Source organism: Gadus chalcogrammus, chromosome 8 (assembly GCF_026213295.1).
Source record: "Gadus chalcogrammus isolate NIFS_2021 chromosome 8, NIFS_Gcha_1.0, whole genome shotgun sequence".
In the NCBI taxonomy this organism is placed as follows: Eukaryota; Metazoa; Chordata; class Actinopteri; order Gadiformes; family Gadidae; genus Gadus; species Gadus chalcogrammus.
Genome location: NC_079419.1, coordinates 13,980,951 through 14,000,894, shown reverse-complemented (window position 1 = coordinate 14,000,894; position 19,944 = coordinate 13,980,951). Strand labels below are relative to the sequence as shown.

Sequence of the window (19,944 nt, the reverse complement as noted above, 5' to 3'; positions counted from 1 at the left end):
TTGATGGGGTTAACCATAACCCAATACCTCCTTTGGTAATGCTATTTAATAATGCTTATTACTGAATTAAATAATCAATAGTTGACCAAAGTTTCATGAAACCTTATTGTAAAGTGTTACACGATCTTCCATATGATCATCAGTTCATCTTCTGACACCCTTTCGTCCCCCAGCAATTGAACCATTAAACTTGATAGACTATCTAACTTCATAATGGGACGTTGGTTTTATCTCATGCATGGTTGGAGTTGAGCCGGATCCTCAACCGACTAACGGCAAATAACCATGTGACCTTTTGCAATGAGACTTTATGATTGGGTGCTTTACTGTTCATTCACCTGCTAGGGTACAGGCTGTCCTGGACCGTATCAACATGATCCTTCAAGTCATTCAGTGTGCCACTAAGTACTTGGTGTAATACAACCCGTTCTGACGGCCAGTACTTCCTCCCTCAGGGTCTTACAGATTGTTTGCCAGTTAGTATTTATGTACTACAGCTTATACACGGCATGTTCAAGGTGATGCACTGCCACCCGATAATGCACGCGCCCACGGCAGACCAAACCCATCAGGGGGACATGTTTGTCACTCAGAATCCAAACACAGCAACCAGGTCCAAATACCACTTAACAAAGGCACAGCAGAGAGCTCCAGCTAACGTTATGTAGCACTGGAAAACCAACTATATCTCTTGGTCAACATATTTATCCATGACACCTTACGTTTTTGAAGCCTCATTCTGAGAAGTGAAATTTCCACATGCATCTCCAAAAAGATTTGGTCCTAAAAAAAGTAATGACAAGGACAATACAGTTTGGTGTGTAACAGAATACTGCTCCAATCTAGTGGGTCTGCTCCTTACAGAGATCCACACTGTTTTTCTGGAACGGCAGCCAGACAAAAACAGGCTTCAATTCATACTGTACATGAGGGATCTTGTCTGTGTGCATGACCAGCAGCATGGAATAATACGGGTGGTAACAAGTCTCCGTGGTAACAGTCAGGCTGGTCCGTCCAGTCTCAGGTTCTGGACCTGGGGCTGGCGAGGCCCCACTGGGTCACCAGTAGAAGGAACGAGACAGGAAGTTGGCAGCGGTGCCTAGCCAGGTAGCGCCATCCTGCCCGTTGCCCACCCGGGTCACTGCCTTGTCGGGCTCCTCGGCCTGGGCCTCCTCCTCGGGCAGATAGTCCGGCAGGTCCACGTTCTGCTCCACCTGTAGAGAGCCGTCCTCCGTGAAGGGGATCAAAATCTGAGCAAAATTTAACAAAGGGCGTAGTTGAGGGAATGCTTCAAGTCGAACATTGAGTTTAATGTCAACCATTAACAACTATAGGACTGTTTTACTAATTAAGAGTCTAGTTGCTGAACAACCTTTTTATTTCCGAAAGCACCGGGGTCGATGTAGGACATGCACATGTTCAAGAGTGGCACAACTGTGGGAGACACCAGTTGCAGAACTAACCTCTTGGCCATTCTCTCCCTTCACCACCTGCTGGGCTGTCAGAACTTCGGTAGAGGCAATGGCCGACGCCAGCGCCTAGAGGACACACCGCACAGATCATTTTTCTTCTAGATTATAGTGGTATACATTTACTCCTACTACTGTATACCAGCATTGTTCAACAAATTATATTGTACTGCTCCACTTGCTTCTTCGCCATGCTCACTGTATACAAGAACTTAACATCAAAGCCATCACACGAATCAGTCATGCAATATCACAGGACATTACTCACCCACTCCCCCGCTACTTTTCAGCTGAAGCCTAATCCCCTCAGCCATCCCATTGCTCAACAAAGCCAAACCCCACAGATAATGTATGCAACAATGTATGTTACATACTATGTTACAGAACTATAGCTTAAAGGTTGGGTATGGGATTTGCGAAATGCCAGCAGATTTTGAAAATACACAACTGAAATGGTCCTACCCCCTCTCCTTCAACGCTGACTCTGACTCCACCCATTCCAAGTACATGGACGCGCAATCATGCACGAGCGAACACAGATGCGCGAGAGCGAGTCATTAGCTAGCTAGCTAGCTCCAGTAGCTACCGCTGGATAGCAACAAACAGAAGCTTGCTCTGGGTCACGAGGTTTGAGTACGTGCACGAAGGGGTCACGCGGGGAGCGGGAGTGCAGTACGACCGTTTGATTGACGTACTTACTGTCCAATGCCACTCGGGGGGGGGGGGGGGGGTTAGCTGGAGTTTTTCGAGCCCTGCCCGTTCCACAGATGATCGACTTGTTTAATTTTCATGTCAGTACTTCTAACTCAATGGCTGTAAGTGGGTTATGATAAGGATTTCAAGTAATTTTGCAAAAATGGCCAAAAAAGAGAATTCCATACCCAACCTTTAAGCTTCTGTGGGGTAAGATTTGGAAGTCCCCTCTTGTGTGTGTCATTTTGTGAACATGGCTGCAAAATAAATTTCCCCTAGTGGGACAAAGAAATTGAAAAAAGCGCTGCCTTCTAATAGGGTATCAAATGATGCATATCCGAATTAGGGATGGGCTGCATGAGATGACCTGAAAGGAAGAGCCTCACCTCCGCCTTGAGGTCGGAGCGGATTCGAACGATGCACCTCTTGACAGCCATCTGAAAGGTGAAACTAATAACCCCGCGGATCTTCAGCAGGGCCTCTTCGCACAGAGTCCTGCGACTCTGTTGAGAGCATGAGGATGCTGTGAGAGGGACACTCTTATGAAAACAAACACGCCAACCTCCTTTATGTTTGCATGCTTTGTGGACATGCGTTGTTGTTTTGACTGTGGGCCCACTTACAGAGTCATCCAGCCCGTCTATATGCAATACCACTGTCTTGGCCCGCTTGTTGGTGGAGCCCAGAAAGAACTGGGCTTTCCTCCTACCAGACGGAGCTCCTTCAGCCCGGTCGGACTCTGGCCCGCTGGATGCCTGGAGCAGCTCGTATACCTCCGAGGCCAGAAGCTTCGTCTCCCCCGGGGTGGTGGATCTGTGACACAACACAACACATGGGATGAGTGCTCAGGTATTCTTGCAGTGACACATGGCACTGACCAGCTGAATACATGATGGGTAGACACGCCAACCGGGTTGGTACAGTCCACTGGGTAGGTTGATAAAGCCATTGTGGTGGGAATTTGCACCACGCCAATTGTTCTGTACAAACTGTTTAAGAATAAAGAGTCATCAAAAATGAAGAGTCATCCAAACAATAATTACATATAACATACAATAATCTGAGGCCTCAGATGTGTGTGTGTGTGTGTGATCGATCGAGGTCTCATGAATGCTGAGAACAGCTCTTCTTCCCAAAAAAACAATAGCATTGGTTAACCAGATGGTAGTAAACAATAGACGACTTCCCCATTATGTCATAAAGGGGAAGACGTAGCGATGCCTCATCAGTTGGAGCTGACCACACCAAGGGGGTCAGGGAAAGGCACACCCAACAAATGGCAGTGAGAGAAACAGAATTTGAAAATATAATTTTCCCATTACAGCCATTGTACATTTGGATGCGCCCACATGTGATGTCACCAGCGGGGGTTTATTTTGACATGGATTGTAATTCTCAAACCCTTACTTCTGTTTGACGTTCTGGAGGCTCAGCATCATGCCCAGCTCACCCTCCATCTTCTCTCTGTTGGCACGACATTCTGCCAAGTACCTCAGCGCCTGGTGGTGACAATGGAGCCAGCAACAGAGGCTGAAAGTTGCACCCAATCATAACAACAGAGGCTGAAAGTGGCATGTATGAACACACATCACTATGAAGTCACACTCACAAGCAGGGCAGAGTAAACGACTTGCGGGTTGGGATGGTCCAAGAACAGGATGAGTCCGGGCAAGCAGCCTTGGTCCTGGACGATTGCTCTCCGGTTCATGGGGTCTGCAGCCAGATCCCGCAGCTGGTTCACGACCAGCAGAGCCTCGGCTTCCCCGCTCATGGCTGCTGCTGCCTCTAAATATAAAACCACCTGGACACCACAGAAGAACACGACTGGGATAAATTCAACAAATTCAGAACAGAAACACACACACACACACACACACACACACACACACACACACACACACACACACACACACACACACACACACACACACACACACACACACACACAATAAGAAAATGTATTTCATTTGAAAAGCCAATGAAGCCCATATTCCTGTATACTTGCATCTGTTTGAAATAAGCCTAACTGAGCTTTTTTATTCCTTATATGCCACGGGTTTAGTTGATATGCATTTGATTGGCTGGAGGACATTCATTCTCAGACTTGACGTGCTGGTGGGTAGACTGCGCCTATATGCGTTTAAACTCATTTACGCTCATTTGGAGCTATAAAACGGACACGCTAACGCCACTGGCAAATGCCAATGACCACAGTGTAGTATTAACATCGGCTGCCAGCAACGTTGGCACTTACCACGAGCGTTTCGGGAGCGGCGACCACAAGGCGAGTGAGGATGGCTAGTTGGGTTATTCAATGAACTGTCACCAAGGATCACATGACAGCACAACGATAACATAACATGATACAATAACAAGTATTCTGTATCATAATCAAACGCATAGACCGCGAATAGACTGACACGTAAAGCTACATAATGAAAGGGTATGCGACTTGATTGTTGTTGGCTATGCTTCCTGGTCGGAGACGAAAAAAAGTGTCAGCTGTTAAAATGCGCGTCTGTGATTGGATATTGAGTGTTCAGCTGACCTCGCCGGCCATCCGTTCAGAATGTTGTAGGATTTAAAGAGCCAACGCCCTAGGAAAAGTTGATGGGCTTTCCGTCTTTTTTCATTGAGTCTGATAATTTGGCTCAGCTCACCGATAAGAGCCGGCTCTTCATATACCGTAGTTGAGCCTAGCTGAGCTATTCGAGACAACTCGTTCCCCGGCAACGACCCGTCACTACACATCCATCAGAAAACATACCTGATTTTTCGTCACTATATCAACCATTCTGAATACTCCAAGTGTATAGCTTCGAAGATAAATTAATGTGGTTAAAGATCACTAATGCATATACTTACATTTAGCATAAACCTTTGCATTGTGTTGAAATGGCTTGGATCACAGTGTAGTTAAGTATTATTTATGCCGCAAAAGAGTCAATTCATTTTATTATTGAAAATGTAATAACTGGCAAATATAGCAAAATATCAATATTTGGCAAGATTTTCACAAAATAGTTTGTCATGGAAGTTCCTTCACACAGGTGACTTGCATCAAAAAGTCTTGGCATTTTCAGAAAATACAAATTTCACTTTACTATGAAAAGCACCTGCGTCCTTCTACAACTTTGTGTTGTCTAAAGAAAACAAAGAAAAACCAACATGAAAGATGTCAAAAAGCCGAACGGTACACATGTGAATGATTTACTAAGACAAAAATCTGTTTGGTCACTTAAGAAATTAGTGCATAGTTTAACATCCACCTATCCATTCCCCAACTGCCTTTTAAACAAAAAACAAAGCATAACTTTTATGACAAAAAATGAAAAGGTCTGTTTGTGGTCTGGCTTCTTAAAAATTGTCAGAAATTGTGTATTGACTATCTACAGTTATGGCTGGTGCATTTGGGTTTCCCATCTGAAGTATGGGGAATTGTCAGCAACAGCATAGTTTAATGGAAGTTTCCACTTGGCAACCTAATCATGCTTGCAAGAACGGACTGACTTCCATGTTTTTACCCATCGTCATTAACTAATTCTCCTTCAATAGAACAGTACCGGTGAAAGCAGCCAGTACAGCAAATTGTGTTCCACAACTCCACTGAAGGAAGATTTGAGTTCACGACATCTTGATGAACGAACAATAGCCCCACCTAAGCAAAATGACTAACTTCTTAAAAGAAAAACTGAATGTAATGCAACAAGTGTTTCTTCCAAGAAATGACGGTTAAATACAAACATTTAGAAGCTAAAAACGTAACACTCTAATGTGACAGATACCGATTTAAAGAGTTGGATTTTTCACATGATGGTGTATCACATGACGTATATTACCATTATTTGGTAAATATTGTTATTTTTCACCCCCCCCAAACATGACAGATGTGCCCTTGAAAAAGGAAAACACAATTAAAAGAATAGTAATTCAAACTCAACAGTCATGTCCATTTTCACAGTGGAACGATCAACCAAAAACCCTTAAAAAAATACAAATAAAGAGGAAATCGTCTCGATCGAATGGCGTTTCTCGTCTACCTTAGCAAAAGAGCAAACATTTTATGCAAGTGGTAATTAATTCGACTGAATGTGCACCGTTTTGCCCCAGAACCAATAGCGAGTTAAGCCATTGGTTAAATTAAGTTAAATTAGCATGTAACAAAATGTCTGCCCGCCCTTGGCCCCATTCCAAACATCCACCGCGGGTCTCCGGAACAATCTTCATGTTCAATGTTTCTTCTTCGTCATTGGCTACATATTTGGGGTTTCCAATATTAAATTATAGCGCTACATAAAATAAATCTGTCTGAGCAATTTTCCCCCCGTTTCTGAACTCTTCAGGATAATGTGGGAACTTATCTTAAATCCTCAAAGTCCACGAAATGACCCAATAAATCCTGTGAAAGCTCCGGTTAGCGAAAGGAAACATTTTGATACCAGAGCTTGAATCACACAACAATAAATAATATGTCAGCAGAAACATCACAATATAGTAATACATCTATGCATTACTGTGGTACGTAGTAATCCATGGATTACCTTAAGTTTGAATACATTGTCGTAGTACTTTGGTAAGGTAGTAAATGATCGATGTAACTGTACTCCGGGAATACGTCCCAATGTAATAAATACGATTAAATGAAATAACAAAGTAGTCATTGGTTAGTTGGTGGCGTCGAAAAGGAAGCAGGATAAAGGCAGATAGAGAGCGAGAGAGATACAGGGAGACAGAGAATAAGAAGAAAGAATAAAAGTGTAAGAAGACGAAGGAGAGCGAGAGAAGGGAGAGACGCATTTCCACAAGCTTTCCTTTCCTGAGGTAAAAGCTTTGCAAGTGGTCTAGGAAGGTTCCTAGGTCTCTAGGAGGTGGTCCGGGTTACTATATCTGTAGGGAGGAGGTCTAGGAAGGGTCCTAGGTCTCTAGGAGGTGGTCTAGGTTACTATATCTGTAGGGAGTGGTCTAGGGAGGCTGGTAGGTCTCTACGGTGGAGGTGGTATGGGTTCCTATATCTCTAGGGAAGTGGTCTAGAGAGGTCTCTAGGGAAGTGGTCTAGAGAGGATCCTAGAAGGTGGTCTAGGTTCCAGGAGGTTCTCTAGGTACCCATGTCGCTAGCAGGGGGTTTAGGGAGGTCTCTAGGGAAGTGGTCACGGAGGTAGTCCAGGAAGGTGCCCATGTCTCTCAGAGGTGGTCTACGTTCCTTTGTCTTGGGAGGGGGTCTAGGAAGGCTGGTAGGACTCTAGGGGGGGGTCTCGGGGTGCTGGCTCGGGTCCGTCCAGCGGTCCAGGTTGGTCTGCAGGTGGGCCAGCATGCGATGGGACAGGCTGGTGCAGGAGAAGCGACACCACTCCCTGAACAGAGGCTCCACCACGTGGCGGATGAAACCTGATGGAGGACAGCACTGAAGCTCAGAGAGTGGAGGCGGTGAGCTGGTGTGTTTATGTAGACATAGAATGTGTGAGTTTAAGGTGTGCGTAAGGGTGTGTGTGTGTGCGTGTGCGTGTGTGCATACCAGCTTGAATGTGTGCCGTACTGTCGGAGAGTCGATCACAGAGGGGGCTGACTGCCATTCCGTGTTTTTTCTCCACGTCGCCTAGGAAACCATTCACAAATACAGCTTCAGACCCAACACACGCCTACTTCAAAACACACACCAATATCCCATCACATTCACACCTACCTTGGTGGAAGAACTCAGCTGTGACTCTGGAGCTCCACTGGGAGCTGAGCCTCCAGACTCGACACGGGTTACAGATGTCTGCACACTTCATGGTAATCTGACACACACACACACACACACACACACACACACACACACACACACACACACACACACACACACACACACACACACACACACACACACACACACACACACACACACACACACACACACACACACACACGTCATCAAGGAGCATGTTAGGATAGGCATGTTGTTCAGGGATTGTCCACTAACAGTGTGTGAGGAGGAGGGGACGGGGAAGACCGAATTAGAGCGAGCGAGCGAACAAGAGAAAGAGAGTGCAAGAGAGAGAGATAGAGAGCGAGAGAGAGACAGAGCTAGAGCCAGAATGAGTGGGTGAGGAGTGAAAGATATACCTGCAGGACCAGGTGACGGTGGCTGGGGTCAGCCATGCTCAGGTCTTCTCGGTCAAGGTGCTCCCTGAAGCGGGCCAGGTAGCGGTTCTGCTGGCTGATGTCTGTGGCCAGGATCAGAGAACCCAGTCGCTCCTCCAAGTTGAGCCTGCATCGACAATGGAATCAAAAATACAAATCTACCCTATGGGACTACCAAATCCATCTAGCAGAACTACAAGTTCACCCACTAGAACAACGAAATATTCTAGAAGGACTACAACATAGATTAGGCCAAACTACAAAAATCAACCCTGAATCGCCTACAATAACGGTCTGGAAGAACTACTATACCCATGGTATTAGCATGAGTGTGACTGACCGGTCAGTGATGGGCAGGTGGTCCAGGAGCCCAGACTCCCTCAGCAGGCTCACAGCACACCTCCAGTGGTGGCTCTCCAGAACAGAGGAGTTCTGCAACATCAAGCCCAAACACACATCTTCATCACACTATTAATTTCCCAGTGCGTGTGTGCGTCTCAGAGTGTTCATGCTTGCGTACGTGCGTGCGAGACTCTTGTTTCTGTATGCCTGTCCTTGTTTGTGTGTATGCATGTGTGTGCGTGCGCAAGCGTGTGCGAGTGCGTGTGCCTCTCTCCACAGGTTCCCTACCTTGTACAGTGCAGCCAGGTGGTGTCCGGTCCGGACCAGGAAGCCCTGGTTGACCCCGGGGTGATCCAGGTCGTGGGTGACCGCCGCAACTAACGCCAGCAGCATATCACAGGAGCTCAGCGTTGTGGCAAGCTGCAAAACAAGGATACACAATGTATTACACCTTACATCATATTCAACGTACAACCCTATCGTTTCTCTCCTGAGTGTGCGGTGGGTGGTCCCGCCGTGAACAAACTGAAACTGAAACTGTCCTTCGGGTCCTCAGATGATAACATCTGCACTAGTCGGTCGGTCAGGCATAAACTTGTCCAAGTGTCCCCTTTAGTCATACTGGGTGGGTGCTTGACCACGTTTGAAGTGACCCGCTAGGACCCAGTGCCGAGGCCGGGTCCAGGGTGGGCTCACCTTGGGCTGCCTCAGGAAGCAGTACATGGCCTGCGTGACGTCAGTCGCGTGGAGAGAGTTGTGGTAGGGATTCCGCTGGTGGTAGTCTGCCTGCACCATGACTACATTACAACAACAACAACAGCGAATTACAGAAGAAGCGCTCATCCAGTGGCGTGTGCGGGCAGACTGGGAGAGCACTAGTGGTTGGGTTTTCCTCATCTGTCATGGTAGGCTCGACAAGTTTACACAGGAGCCTGTTCTAAATTAGCACCCTGTTGTAGTTTAAATGACAGAGTAGACGAGTGGGGTGTGTGCCAAATGCAAGCTTAAACTTTGTGTACTGGAAGTATTATTAGACTTTTAATTGGTTTAAACACAGTGTCCATGAGAGGGATGTCCCACATGTACAGCTGTGTCCCCAACCATCGCATAATCTCAGTTTAATTCCAGATTATACTCACACTTTTTACATTAAAGATGTAAATAGAAGCGAAACTAAATTCAAGGGAATTGCACGGACACATCTACATCGGCCACTGGGCTCCCCAGCAGGGGGCAGCACTAAGACGACCTAGGTACCTAGGAAACTACGCAGTTTGATGGGGTCCAGACGAAAGAGCCGGGTCAGTCCCAGCTGGAGGAAGAGGTGAAAGGTCAATGTCACCAGGCCGTTTCCTGTAAAAGAGAAGCTCCTTAGCATAGACCACTACCACGGATAGGTCCTTCAAGAGAAGCATTAAGTGACGGAAAACTAATAAACACTTGAAATACAAGTGAAACTCAAAATAATAGAATATCGTTCAAAAGTTCATTGATTTCAGTAATTCAACTTAAAGGTGAAACTGATATATTATATAGATTCATTACATACAAAGTGAGATATTTTCAAGACAATATTTGTTATAATTTTGATGACAATTTGAATATTGTCAAAAGGTTCAATATTGTAGGATCAAAGTGTCACACTCTAATCAGCTGTTTAATCCAAAACACACAAGACATTTTAGAGCACTTCATGCTTCCTTCGGCATACAAGCTTTATGGAGATGCTGATTTCATTTTCCAGCAGGACTTGGCCCTATACCCACACTGCCAAAACCTGGTTCAATGACCATGGGATTCACTGTTCTTGATTGACAGGCCAACTCGAATCTATGGGGCTTTGCCAAGAGAAGATGAGACTGAACAATGCAGAAGAGCTGAAGGCCGCTATTGAAGCATCCTGGTCTTCCATAGGACCTCAGCAGGGCCACAGGCTGGTAGCATCCATGCCACGCCGAATTGAGGTAGTAATTCACGCAAAAGGGGCCCAAACCAAGTACTCAGTACATATGCATGATACGAGTACTTTACCATACCATACTTTTTAAAGGGCCAACATCGCTGTATTTAAACTCCTTTATTGATTTCATGTAATATCCTAATTTGGGGTTTTCATAAGCCATATCCATCAAAATTATAACGAATGAAAGGCTTGAAATATCTCACTTTCCATGCAATGAGTCTATATAATATATTAGTTTCACCTTTTAAGTTGAATAACTGAAATAAAATAAACTTTTGCACGATATTTATATATTTTCGAGTTTCAGCCGTATACATCAGTCGAAGCCTCTAAAGTTAATTAGGGAAAACGCTTAATCTACTCTTGTTCATTTCGTAACAGGGTCTTTGTAGGCTGATGCAATCACACAGAGCAACCAGCAGGTGGGGCCAACAGACAGACAGATTAAGAGCTCAATGGTGACGCTTACCATTTGTAGCTCTGTCAAACATGAAGATGTCGAAGTCCCAGCTGTCCACCTTGTCAAGCATGCACTGAAAGAAAGCAGCGGGAGTGAAGCATGAGCAGCCTTGGTAAAACTGCACTGACAACACACACACACACACACACACACACACACACACACACACACACACACACACACACACACACACACACACACACACACACACACACACACACACACACACACACACACACACACACCTTGACCTGGCAGTTGTACACCTGGTCGAGGAGGTGCTGCGGGCCCGAGGGCCGCTGGAGGAGGTGGCGGCTCTTGAGACCCCTCTGGAAGCTGAGCCGTCTGCGGTGGCTCTTGAGGCCCCTGGCACCTGGCCGTACGGGACCCTGGTGACCTGGGCATACAACACCGACACGTGAGGCTGGGGCTACCAGGCTGCTAGCAATCAGCTAACCCTACCGTATTCTTTACCATTTTACACATTGCCATTAACTATTATAATTCAGCAGATACTTTTCCCTAAAGCGACCGACAGTGAATACAGGTACTGGGAAGCCGTACAAACTTTCTCTAATATGCATCCATAAATTGTGGACATTTGGAATGGCCTGCTCTAAAAACCCTTCAAGGCCCGGACACACAAAACCAACGTCCCACCTCGCCTGTGCCTTGGCCAAAAGATGCACTTTAACACAACGCAAAGACTACAGCTAACGAGGGTTAGGGTTATGAGATGAAGTGGAAGAATGAGACGATCATTTTGTGTAAGTAACTTGTAGTAATTTGCTGCTTTGCCCACTTCCATTTCTCTTTTCGTGCATCGATTCACTTAAGGTGAACAGCCAATCCAAGTGCCCACGGTACGCGAGACACCGCAGATACTGAACGACAGCCCGACACTGTCCGTTGGTCAGCCAGGTGTGTCAGGGGCTTCAGTCCAAGTCACCGCACCATTTAAAAGTAGAACTAGAATTAAGTTTGATACCTGGCAACCACATATTAATGCTGAATGCAACAGACAGAATACACAAAGGGAGGTTATAATTCATGTTTGAGTGCATTGGGCTTGAAGACATAAGGGGTTATTTGTTTTTGTTAATAACAGTTGTGCTTGTTAGCTGCTAGCTATCGCATTAAGTTCTGTAGCTAGGCTGTTATTTAGGCTATGTCTGTCCAGTGGTTGCGTTTTATATGTAGACCATGTCAATATTATGTGAAATAAATAATTTCAAGCATTAATCAAGGACCACTCCCATCCTTGGCCAACCAGCAAATAAACGAAAACCACAAAGTACCATTGGGGTAACCATCACATTGGGGTAACCATCGCATGTCTACTCACAGTGAAACCTCTGATAGTCGACCTTGACGTGGGAGTGAGGGGCCCCACGCACTGGTTCCGACGGCCCCGGGCCCCGTTGTTTCACATCACCTGGAAGGGGGAGAGTGGGATGGGTGAGAGGAGAGGATAGCGAGAGTGGCTATGTACTTTATAAAAAAACTTTATTTATGTACATGTTTATCTTCAATGCCAATAAAGTGGTTTTCAACGTAATTATTTACCATATCAGTGTAAGTGTGCAGATGAGTGTGGTGTTGGACAATTGTGGTCAAATGAAGATAGTCCTTTCCTTTGTGGGCTAGCCACTGTAAAAAATCTTAACACAGGAAGGAACAAAACCAGGTGCTTGTGTGTGCTCCCTCTGCGCCTACGGCGGAGGTGAGAGGGGGTGGAGCGGCACTTACCGAGCAGGTGGAGGTAGAGAACCGCCTGATCAGCGCTGTTGTAGGACACCCCTCCTCGCCTCTGAAACAAACAGCAGGTCATTACTGCTAAACCAACCGTCTTCGACCACGGCCTGAGAAACACACAGCCCTAGGTCCCATCAGTTGTTTAACGTAGTCGGCCGAGCAAACACTATAATGTGATGCAACTAGATGCACGTGAGCTCCAAGCAGGTAGGGGTTAGGCTATCTTGCTCAAGGATGCTTCAATGTAGACTGAGGACATTTGGGTTTGAGTGTGTGTGTGCAGGGATTTGTTTAGAAAAGAGAGAACACAATTTGAAGTGTGTCAGACAGACATGGCTGCAACCCCTGCTGTGGTGGCCAACCCAAGGGGCCACAGCCAACAGCTCCCCCGGTGGCAAGCTAGAGGTATTGTCATGACAGACACACTACTGCAATACTTACTGTAATGCAGTACTGCTTACTGTATTACTCTACTGCTGCATAGCAAAAGCAGGAAACAAGGCAATAAAAAAAACAACAGTTAAACAGAAAAAACAAACCGTTTTATTTCAAGACCAGTTTAATAACTGGTCTACACAGCCAGTTTACAAAAAATAATAACTATTTAATAAAATAACCAGGTCAATCATGAAATAAAAAAGAAAACCTTTCAATTACGCAACAAGCAGTGTGAATCAACTGTTAAAATAAATGTGATTTTAATGACAGACCGACCGGTTTCATCAAACACGGGACGCTTCAGGACAAGAGGACAGCAGGACTAACAGTCGTGATGGTGCTATCATGGAATACCGCTGCAGGCTGACCCACATCCCCCCCACTGGGTGGTCGCACACGGGGCCTCCACACGCTCTGTGTATGACTGTCTCGTCAGTCTGTGTGTGTGTCCTCAACAACACAAACAATCCATCTCCAGTTATTAAATCCATGTCTGCATCATCAGATAAATCAGAATGTATTTGAGGAGGAGAGAGGGACGGACGGTGGGGTACAGCACAGAACGCAGTAAGCGCTCTCTCGCTCTCCTTTACTGCAGTGGTGGTCCGTAATGTGATCTGTGGGCGTACAGTATGTAGTTCTGTAAACCGTTCGATGATAGTGCTGGGAAGTCTATGCGATGTTCGGTCCACTCCGAAGTTGTGGCCATTTAATTTGTGCGGAGCAGTGGTGGTATTGAGGGGTAAACATCCTTGCACAGGTTTCTAAGGATTTGCTGTGTTTGCAGCAGTTCTGTGTTACATCAGTTAGCAGCCCAATCATCATGGGTTCAGTCACAACCAGGGCAAGGCGTGTTGGGCACCTGATCATCCCTTGTGTTCCCTGAACCATGGCTGTTTGATTGAAAGGTTTGTGACAGGACAGACAGAAAGTGTTTGGCTAGCAACTGGTTGGATGATACATTTTGGTGTATCAGTGTTTGGATGCTAGTGTTTGGGATTTGACTGTCAAATGCCCCCCAAAGCATGACTTATTCCTGTACGTTTTATCATAAATGGGCAACCAAGTGACGACGACAATAGAAGGATGCTTTTCTAGCATTTCACAAAAAAAACTGATTAAAGGATTCAGACAGTTTTCCGGGACGCCAGGTTAATATTGAAGTTTTTTATGTCAAGATGTGTTCCACTCACCCACTCTCATGGTCTACTCCCGTACCATAATTTGGCAGTTGGTGAGCCATCTGGAATAGAAAGTGCCTAGCCAGGGCAGCTCTTATGCGCTTACTTGTGTTTGACAAAACAAAGACATCTATGGGAGCTCCTCATCACTTGTTTGGATAGAATGGATGCCAAATTTTGAAACACTTGTACAGCTCGAGAAAGGACGAGTTGCAATCAAATCATGGCTTATTTACATCTCATCTCATAGAACTTGTCAACAATCAATGTGGGGTCTTAGTCAACCATCGAGATCCAAGATCGGGCCCATCTAGCTTCCACAGTACACTATTGACCAAACTCAGGCAGAGCCTCCCCACTCATTCAAATACCATGCAAAACATGTTTTCATGCAAATTAGTGGCTCTTCTGGTTTATCTGAACAGCCACGAGGTGGTTGACGATTAGCGTATTGTTTTTCTAGTTTTAGTTCCCCAACAGAGTTCCTTCCTCTTAACATGGACTTTCAAAGCTTTTCATCTGCCAGATCCTAGTACTAAGGGTTTTGGGAAGATCAAGACACACTCTCAAGGGTGTCCACTAGCATGTGTGTGGTCCAGGTAGACATTTATCTGGTGCTTGAGTCCATGGTTCTGCAAAAATTATCTTACTCTTTCAGTCAGTGACATATGTGGTCAACTTCATAAAGGGAACCGGATGTGTAATAAAGCGCTTTACTGTGATAAAGGGTTAGTCGAACTCACTAGCAAGACCGAGAGTGAACACACACCCAATGGAAGTAGCCCAGATATTACAGCGATGTTGCCAGAGGTCCTTATATGTTAAACGAGGCACTTCTCCGTGTATACAGCGAGTGTGCTTTGTGTACACAGTATACACAGTACGACCCCCGGGGACGAACACCGGAAGTCGGTCCTCGTTACAACAACAATTTGCATGTGTGAAGGCAGAGTTCACAGTCGTAATATGAACATGTCATAGTAGGAACCTAAAACCAAAACATTCACAATTTCGTTGTCGCCTCATCATCATCTACGAAAGTCTTGATTATTAGAGGTAGGTGTGTGTGTGTGTGTGTGTGTGTGTGTGTGTGTGTGTGTGTGTGTGTGTGTGTGTGTGTGTGTGTGTGTGTGTGTGTGTGTGTGTGTGTGTGCGCGCGCGCGTCACTCACCTTGCAAAGCTGCCTCGGAGAAGGACCTCCGAACAGAGCAGAGCTGGTGCCGAGGCTGATGGCTCCTCTGCGCCTCAGCACATGCTGGGGAACCGGCCTGTCTAGAGGCAACACCGGCAGCTGGGAACATACTTCCATTGAACAGTCAACGCCGGGTTAAAATCCGATCGAGATGTAACCGATGCACCATGAACTCAGGCAGAAGTTTTCGCAGAGAAAGCGCAGGATTTCGAGTTCGTTCAAGGCGATATTGACACGGATGTTTCTTCGATCATTTTGTGTTTCCCACGGGCCATAGCTTTTACATATTTGGTCCAAAATGTGTGGCAATTATCTTTTAAGATTTCGATAGCATCACAGAGGGAACTCGACCAATTGCTTCCTCATATTGCAGAAAGCCGTCAAACATATAGGCCTGACGTTACCTCTGCTCCAGAAACAGTCGTGACTTTACTAATCACAATGAAATACGGTTGCAATACAATTCAAAATATTCCTAAACGGTTCGGATTTTGGAATCGTAGAAGCCAAAGATAAGAGCATGGACCCAGTCCGTTGACATCTCATCGCTCGGATGAACAGCGGCAAAGCCTGGAACAGAAAAACGTCGCAGTTGTAACATGATTTTCCATTGAGCTTGAACGCACGGTATTAGTTGAACCATTCACCGAAGAAAACAAGGTCGAACTACGATCATAGCGTTCATAACTCAGTCCCTTCCTTATCTCTCACCGACTGTTAGCTGTCTTCCCCAAACATTTCAACGATGGCGCGATGACGGACCTCTCGCTCCTTCAAACTCCAATCATTTTAGACCGAACCGTAAAAGGTTTCCTATGATTGGTTAATCAAGGGTTGTGCATTTAAAACGCCTACATCTATTGGACGAGGGCTTCACTGGGCATCTTCTCCAATGCGTTTTCATGTTTTTTTATTTCAATATTCATCAATTAGCCTATAATTAAACCAAACTCCATACGGTTTTCACAGATTTCGGCCCCAATGCCGGAAATAGATAAAAATAATTATTACAATAACAATAATAAAGTGAACCAATTGCTTCACGTGTCGGAGCTGGAGCTTTCAACCCTGTTGGCTGAATGGGATTAGGGTTATTATTAGTAAGGGCATGATACACTTTCTTAGAGAGACACATTTTGATGCCAATATTCTAAAACCTATTACATATTCATATTAAACGAGCACTTAGCCTGTAACTTGCTCGCTCGAGCCTCCTCTAGGAAGAATGTATCGAAGTCAGACATGTGAATTTGGTGACATCCTCAGGTCGTCAGTTGAAACAGCTTTTTTTAATACCGTTTTAGAGACCCATACTTGCGCCGCTTTCCTAATGTGGATGGTTTAACTCGTTCCATCTAAAAGATAAGTAAGAAAACCTTCTGCTTGCCTCTGGTTCTTTTGGCTAGTGTAAAATATTAGGATTTTGTAAATATTAAAAATTAAGTACCTTGCAATAACTTTTGGCATAAATACTGTATCCTTTACTGGTATTACGACTTTACTATGTCGATTTTATGTATCCAATTGTATCATAAATATAAAAAATATATACAGCCTACATGTCCTTGATTGACAGGTCATGGGCGGGGACTCAGCCCCCATCTCCAACTTGCCCCGCTCCACAGGTTGCTATGGGAATCGCCTGCCCGACCAGCTCGTCTGAAACCCGATCAAGCCTTGCCGATACGAGGCGACCCGCGTGCCCATTGGTTGCCGAGGATACCTGAAGCAGCCTGCCGATGAATCTTTGATGCTGGACAGAGCTTCTCCATTACTCATTACTTCGACTGACCCGTCTGTCTGGACCCACCGAAGGACCAACAAACACTTCTTGGCCCGGAAACGTTCAGGAGCAGCGGCAGGTATGTACCATATTTTTCCATAAAGAGTTGAGTTTGTTATTTATGGTATGTATTGTTACTCCCTCCCCCCCCCACCCTCCTGTGACCTCAAGCAGCAGGTAATGGTGTCAGGATGTCCGAGAGCCGGCAGCGAACACTGTCCACCTCCGGGGAGTCCCTGTACCTCGTCCTTGGTCTGGAGAAGAGCTGTAGCCATGAAGAAATCAAGAAGTCTTACAGGTAGGCCTGTTTAAACCGAGGGTTGAGAGAAGGACTGTCTGCCGGTGTCCCTCTAACACTCCAACATCAGGGGTTATTGTATGAACTGTGTCTGGTGCTAACACCCACAGACATCATGCAAGTACTGTGGTACGGCAGAGGGAGCGAGAAGTAACATAGAGACTGACGGAATGATGGAGGGATGAGAAGAGACAGAAAGAGGCAGAATGGTGGAGGGAGAAAAGGGGACTGAAGTCCAAGTACATTTGATTTGTTTAGTCCTTAATCACTGCTAGGTCTCAAATGGCTTCACAGGAGACCTTTGGCGACCCAACCCTAAGCCATCTAAAGGGCAAAAAAAGGAACCCTGGAACCCTGTTTGGTATCACAAAGAAGCACACACACACACACACACACACACAGTGTTGTTTGGATCTTCAGGAAGCTAGCCCTGCGGTACCACCCGGACAAGAACCCGGACAACCCAGAGGCGGCAGATAAGTTCAAGGAGCTGAACGGAGCCCACTCAGTGCTGTCGGACCTCACCAAGAGGAACATTTACGACAGCTATGGCTCCCTGGGCCTCTACGTCGCCCAGCAATTTGGGGAGGAGAACGTCAACACCTACTTCATGCTCTCCACCTGGTGGGCCAAGGTGTGTGTGCAGCTCCCAGTGTCGATCAGTAGAGCAGTATTTCTTGAACTCCGGGTCGGGAGGTACCTAAAATGGGTCGCGATCCAGAGTTGTGTCCAGCCTGATAATGCACACGCTCTGAGCACATGAGAGTGATTAGTGAACTCTTAGTGTTCTGTGTGTGCGGGGGTTGACACACTGAAATTGCGTTTTTTGGGTCCTGACTCCTCTGTCTCTCCAGGGTCTGTTTGCTGTGTGTGGGGTGCTGACCGGCTTCTACTGCTGCTGCTGTCTGTGCTGCTGCTGTAACTGCTGCTGTGGCAGACTGAAGCCCACGCCGCCCGGGGAGGGGGCGGAGTCAGACGCATACGTCTCCCCAGACGACCTGGAGGAGGAGGTTGGCCATGACAACGGTGAGCAGAACCAGGAAATGGGTTTTCAGAGGGCCGCTTCACCAGGAAGTATTTCCTCCTGTGGTAAACCATACTTCCTGTGGTTGTAGAAGGCGGAGATGCTCCGGTGGTGCAGCAGCCCAGCAGCGGAGCCAGCGAGAAGACTCAGCTGATTGGCGATGGAAACCGCAGGTATGCGGACACCTACACCTGAGGACCCGCCCCGACCCCATGGGAGATTAACCTCTGACCTCTACTCTCAGGCTACCAACAATTTCAACTCCTTTTCCTACAAACAGACTCTCATGATGTATGTGGTGTTTGACTTGTTTTGGGAAACTTCTAGAGAGCAACACAATTGGCACATACGACTCGATTTTGTGTGTGCAGAACCAGGGCAGGAACATTTTGATTGGAGAGGGTGTTACGTTAGAGTTAGAGTGGGCTTTGCGTTTATTTTTTATTATAAATAATTGAAATCCAATTTTTACCAATATCAATGGCTGCAGTTATGAGAATGATATGTCCGGACAAAAGCCCTTGGTCATAGTAAATTAAAGTCTTTATTCTATAGACCCGTGAAACAACCGGATGTTTAACACAAAGAACTGTAAATGTATTCAGTTGTTGTGACGGATGTGATGGAAAAATAAGTATGTTGGTCACATGATTAAATAATAAATAGTCACAACAAAACCAATCATCAATCTATGAATATAAACTTATCACATGCATTATCTTTTGATGGAGAGAATGTCTTCGTTCTAAATGATGTAAGCTTACTAAATTCATCTTCAGTTACTTTCAGATACATATAACATTAGTGATTTGGTTGCATGTTCGGACGTGTGTTTTATTTTAATATGCGTTTTAATGAATGTATCTTATTTTTTTGTATTGCATAAACATAACATTATCTTGCACCATTCCGTCAACTGCAAAATGTCAAGATATAGACATATATTATAAATAAAGGATTATTAAAAAATGAATGATGTGTCAATAAACTGACGCTACTTTTAGTCCAACATGATAGGCCTGCTGCCTAGCTTGCCTGGACCGAGGACACACATACAAACGTGCGCACTCACACACACACACACACACACACACACACACACACACACACACACACACACACACACACACACACACACACACACACACACACACACACACACACACACACACAGGCCTGCTTACACTTTCATATATGGGCATGTAAGCATGGCAACGCTTGACGTG

At 45.7% G+C, this 19,944-nt stretch overlaps 3 protein-coding genes across 7 annotated transcripts; 1 reads left to right on the top strand and 2 right to left on the bottom strand.

Annotated features, from left to right (window-relative positions):
- Window positions 1-35: 35 nt before the first annotated feature.
- Window positions 36-4,661, bottom strand: LOC130388278 (armadillo repeat-containing protein 1-like). Of its 2 annotated transcripts, XM_056597708.1 has the most exons (7): window positions 4,417-4,661; window positions 3,772-3,963; window positions 3,570-3,661; window positions 2,786-2,975; window positions 2,549-2,665; window positions 1,464-1,538; window positions 36-1,250 (listed from the first exon to the last, which is right to left on the bottom strand). In XM_056597708.1, exons 2-7 carry the CDS (start codon window positions 3,931-3,933, stop codon window positions 1,059-1,061), a joined length of 828 nt encoding a protein of 275 aa, XP_056453683.1. In that variant the 5' UTR covers window positions 3,934-3,963; window positions 4,417-4,661; the 3' UTR covers window positions 36-1,058. The 2 variants fall into 2 exon arrangements, with proteins under 2 accessions (XP_056453683.1, XP_056453684.1); XM_056597709.1 differs by lacking the exon at window positions 2,549-2,665 and having other exon boundaries at window positions 2,872-2,975; window positions 4,417-4,652.
- Window positions 4,662-5,744: 1,083 nt separating this feature from the next.
- On the bottom strand, window positions 5,745-16,754 carry LOC130388275 (high affinity cAMP-specific 3',5'-cyclic phosphodiesterase 7A-like). Its single transcript, XM_056597705.1, has 14 exons — window positions 16,325-16,754; window positions 15,593-16,183; window positions 12,797-12,857; window positions 12,393-12,482; window positions 11,293-11,444; window positions 11,057-11,120; window positions 9,882-9,977; window positions 9,321-9,421; window positions 8,913-9,044; window positions 8,623-8,714; window positions 8,265-8,409; window positions 7,843-7,939; window positions 7,675-7,755; window positions 5,745-7,547 (listed from the first exon to the last, which is right to left on the bottom strand). Exons 2-14 carry the CDS (start codon window positions 15,728-15,730, stop codon window positions 7,402-7,404), a joined length of 1,395 nt encoding a protein of 464 aa, XP_056453680.1. The 5' UTR covers window positions 15,731-16,183; window positions 16,325-16,754; the 3' UTR covers window positions 5,745-7,401.
- LOC130388279 (dnaJ homolog subfamily C member 5-like) lies at window positions 15,350-19,668 on the top strand. 4 transcript variants are annotated; one of them, XM_056597711.1, is made up of 6 exons: window positions 15,350-15,477; window positions 17,239-17,475; window positions 17,568-17,694; window positions 18,097-18,328; window positions 18,549-18,720; window positions 18,810-19,668. In XM_056597711.1, the coding sequence occupies exons 2-6, from the start codon at window positions 17,364-17,366 to the stop codon at window positions 18,911-18,913; spliced, it is 747 nt and encodes a 248-aa protein (XP_056453686.1). In that variant the 5' UTR covers window positions 15,350-15,477; window positions 17,239-17,363; the 3' UTR covers window positions 18,914-19,668. The 4 variants fall into 4 exon arrangements, with proteins under 4 accessions (XP_056453686.1, XP_056453688.1, XP_056453689.1 ...); XM_056597713.1 differs by having other exon boundaries at window positions 17,190-17,475; window positions 17,571-17,694; XM_056597714.1 differs by having other exon boundaries at window positions 17,190-17,475; window positions 18,115-18,328.
- Window positions 19,669-19,944: the final 276 nt, after the last annotated feature.

Coding starts and splice junctions, on each gene's coding strand:
- LOC130388279 (XM_056597711.1), top strand. CDS start 17,364: ATGCTGGACAGAGCTTCTCCATTACTCATTACTTCGACTGACCCGTCT. Junction 17,476..17,567: donor ACGTTCAGGAGCAGCGGCAG/GTATGTACCATA, acceptor TGTGACCTCAAG/CAGCAGGTAATGGTGTCAGG. Junction 18,329..18,548: donor TCTCCACCTGGTGGGCCAAG/GTGTGTGTGCAG, acceptor CTGTCTCTCCAG/GGTCTGTTTGCTGTGTGTGG.
- LOC130388278 (XM_056597708.1), bottom strand. CDS start 3,933: ATGAGCGGGGAAGCCGAGGCTCTGCTGGTCGTGAACCAGCTGCGGGAT. Junction 3,662..3,771: donor TCGTTTACTCTGCCCTGCTT/GTGAGTGTGACT, acceptor TGTCACCACCAG/GCGCTGAGGTACTTGGCAGA. Junction 1,251..1,463: donor AGGGAGAGAATGGCCAAGAG/GTTAGTTCTGCA, acceptor AATTTTGCTCAG/ATTTTGATCCCCTTCACGGA.
- LOC130388275 (XM_056597705.1), bottom strand. CDS start 15,730: ATGGAAGTATGTTCCCAGCTGCCGGTGTTGCCTCTAGACAGGCCGGTT. Junction 12,858..15,592: donor CTCCGAGGCAGCTTTGCAAG/GTGAGTGACGCG, acceptor TGTTTGTTTCAG/AGGCGAGGAGGGGTGTCCTA. Junction 8,410..8,622: donor CACCTGCCCATCACTGACCG/GTCAGTCACACT, acceptor TTGTCGATGCAG/GCTCAACTTGGAGGAGCGAC.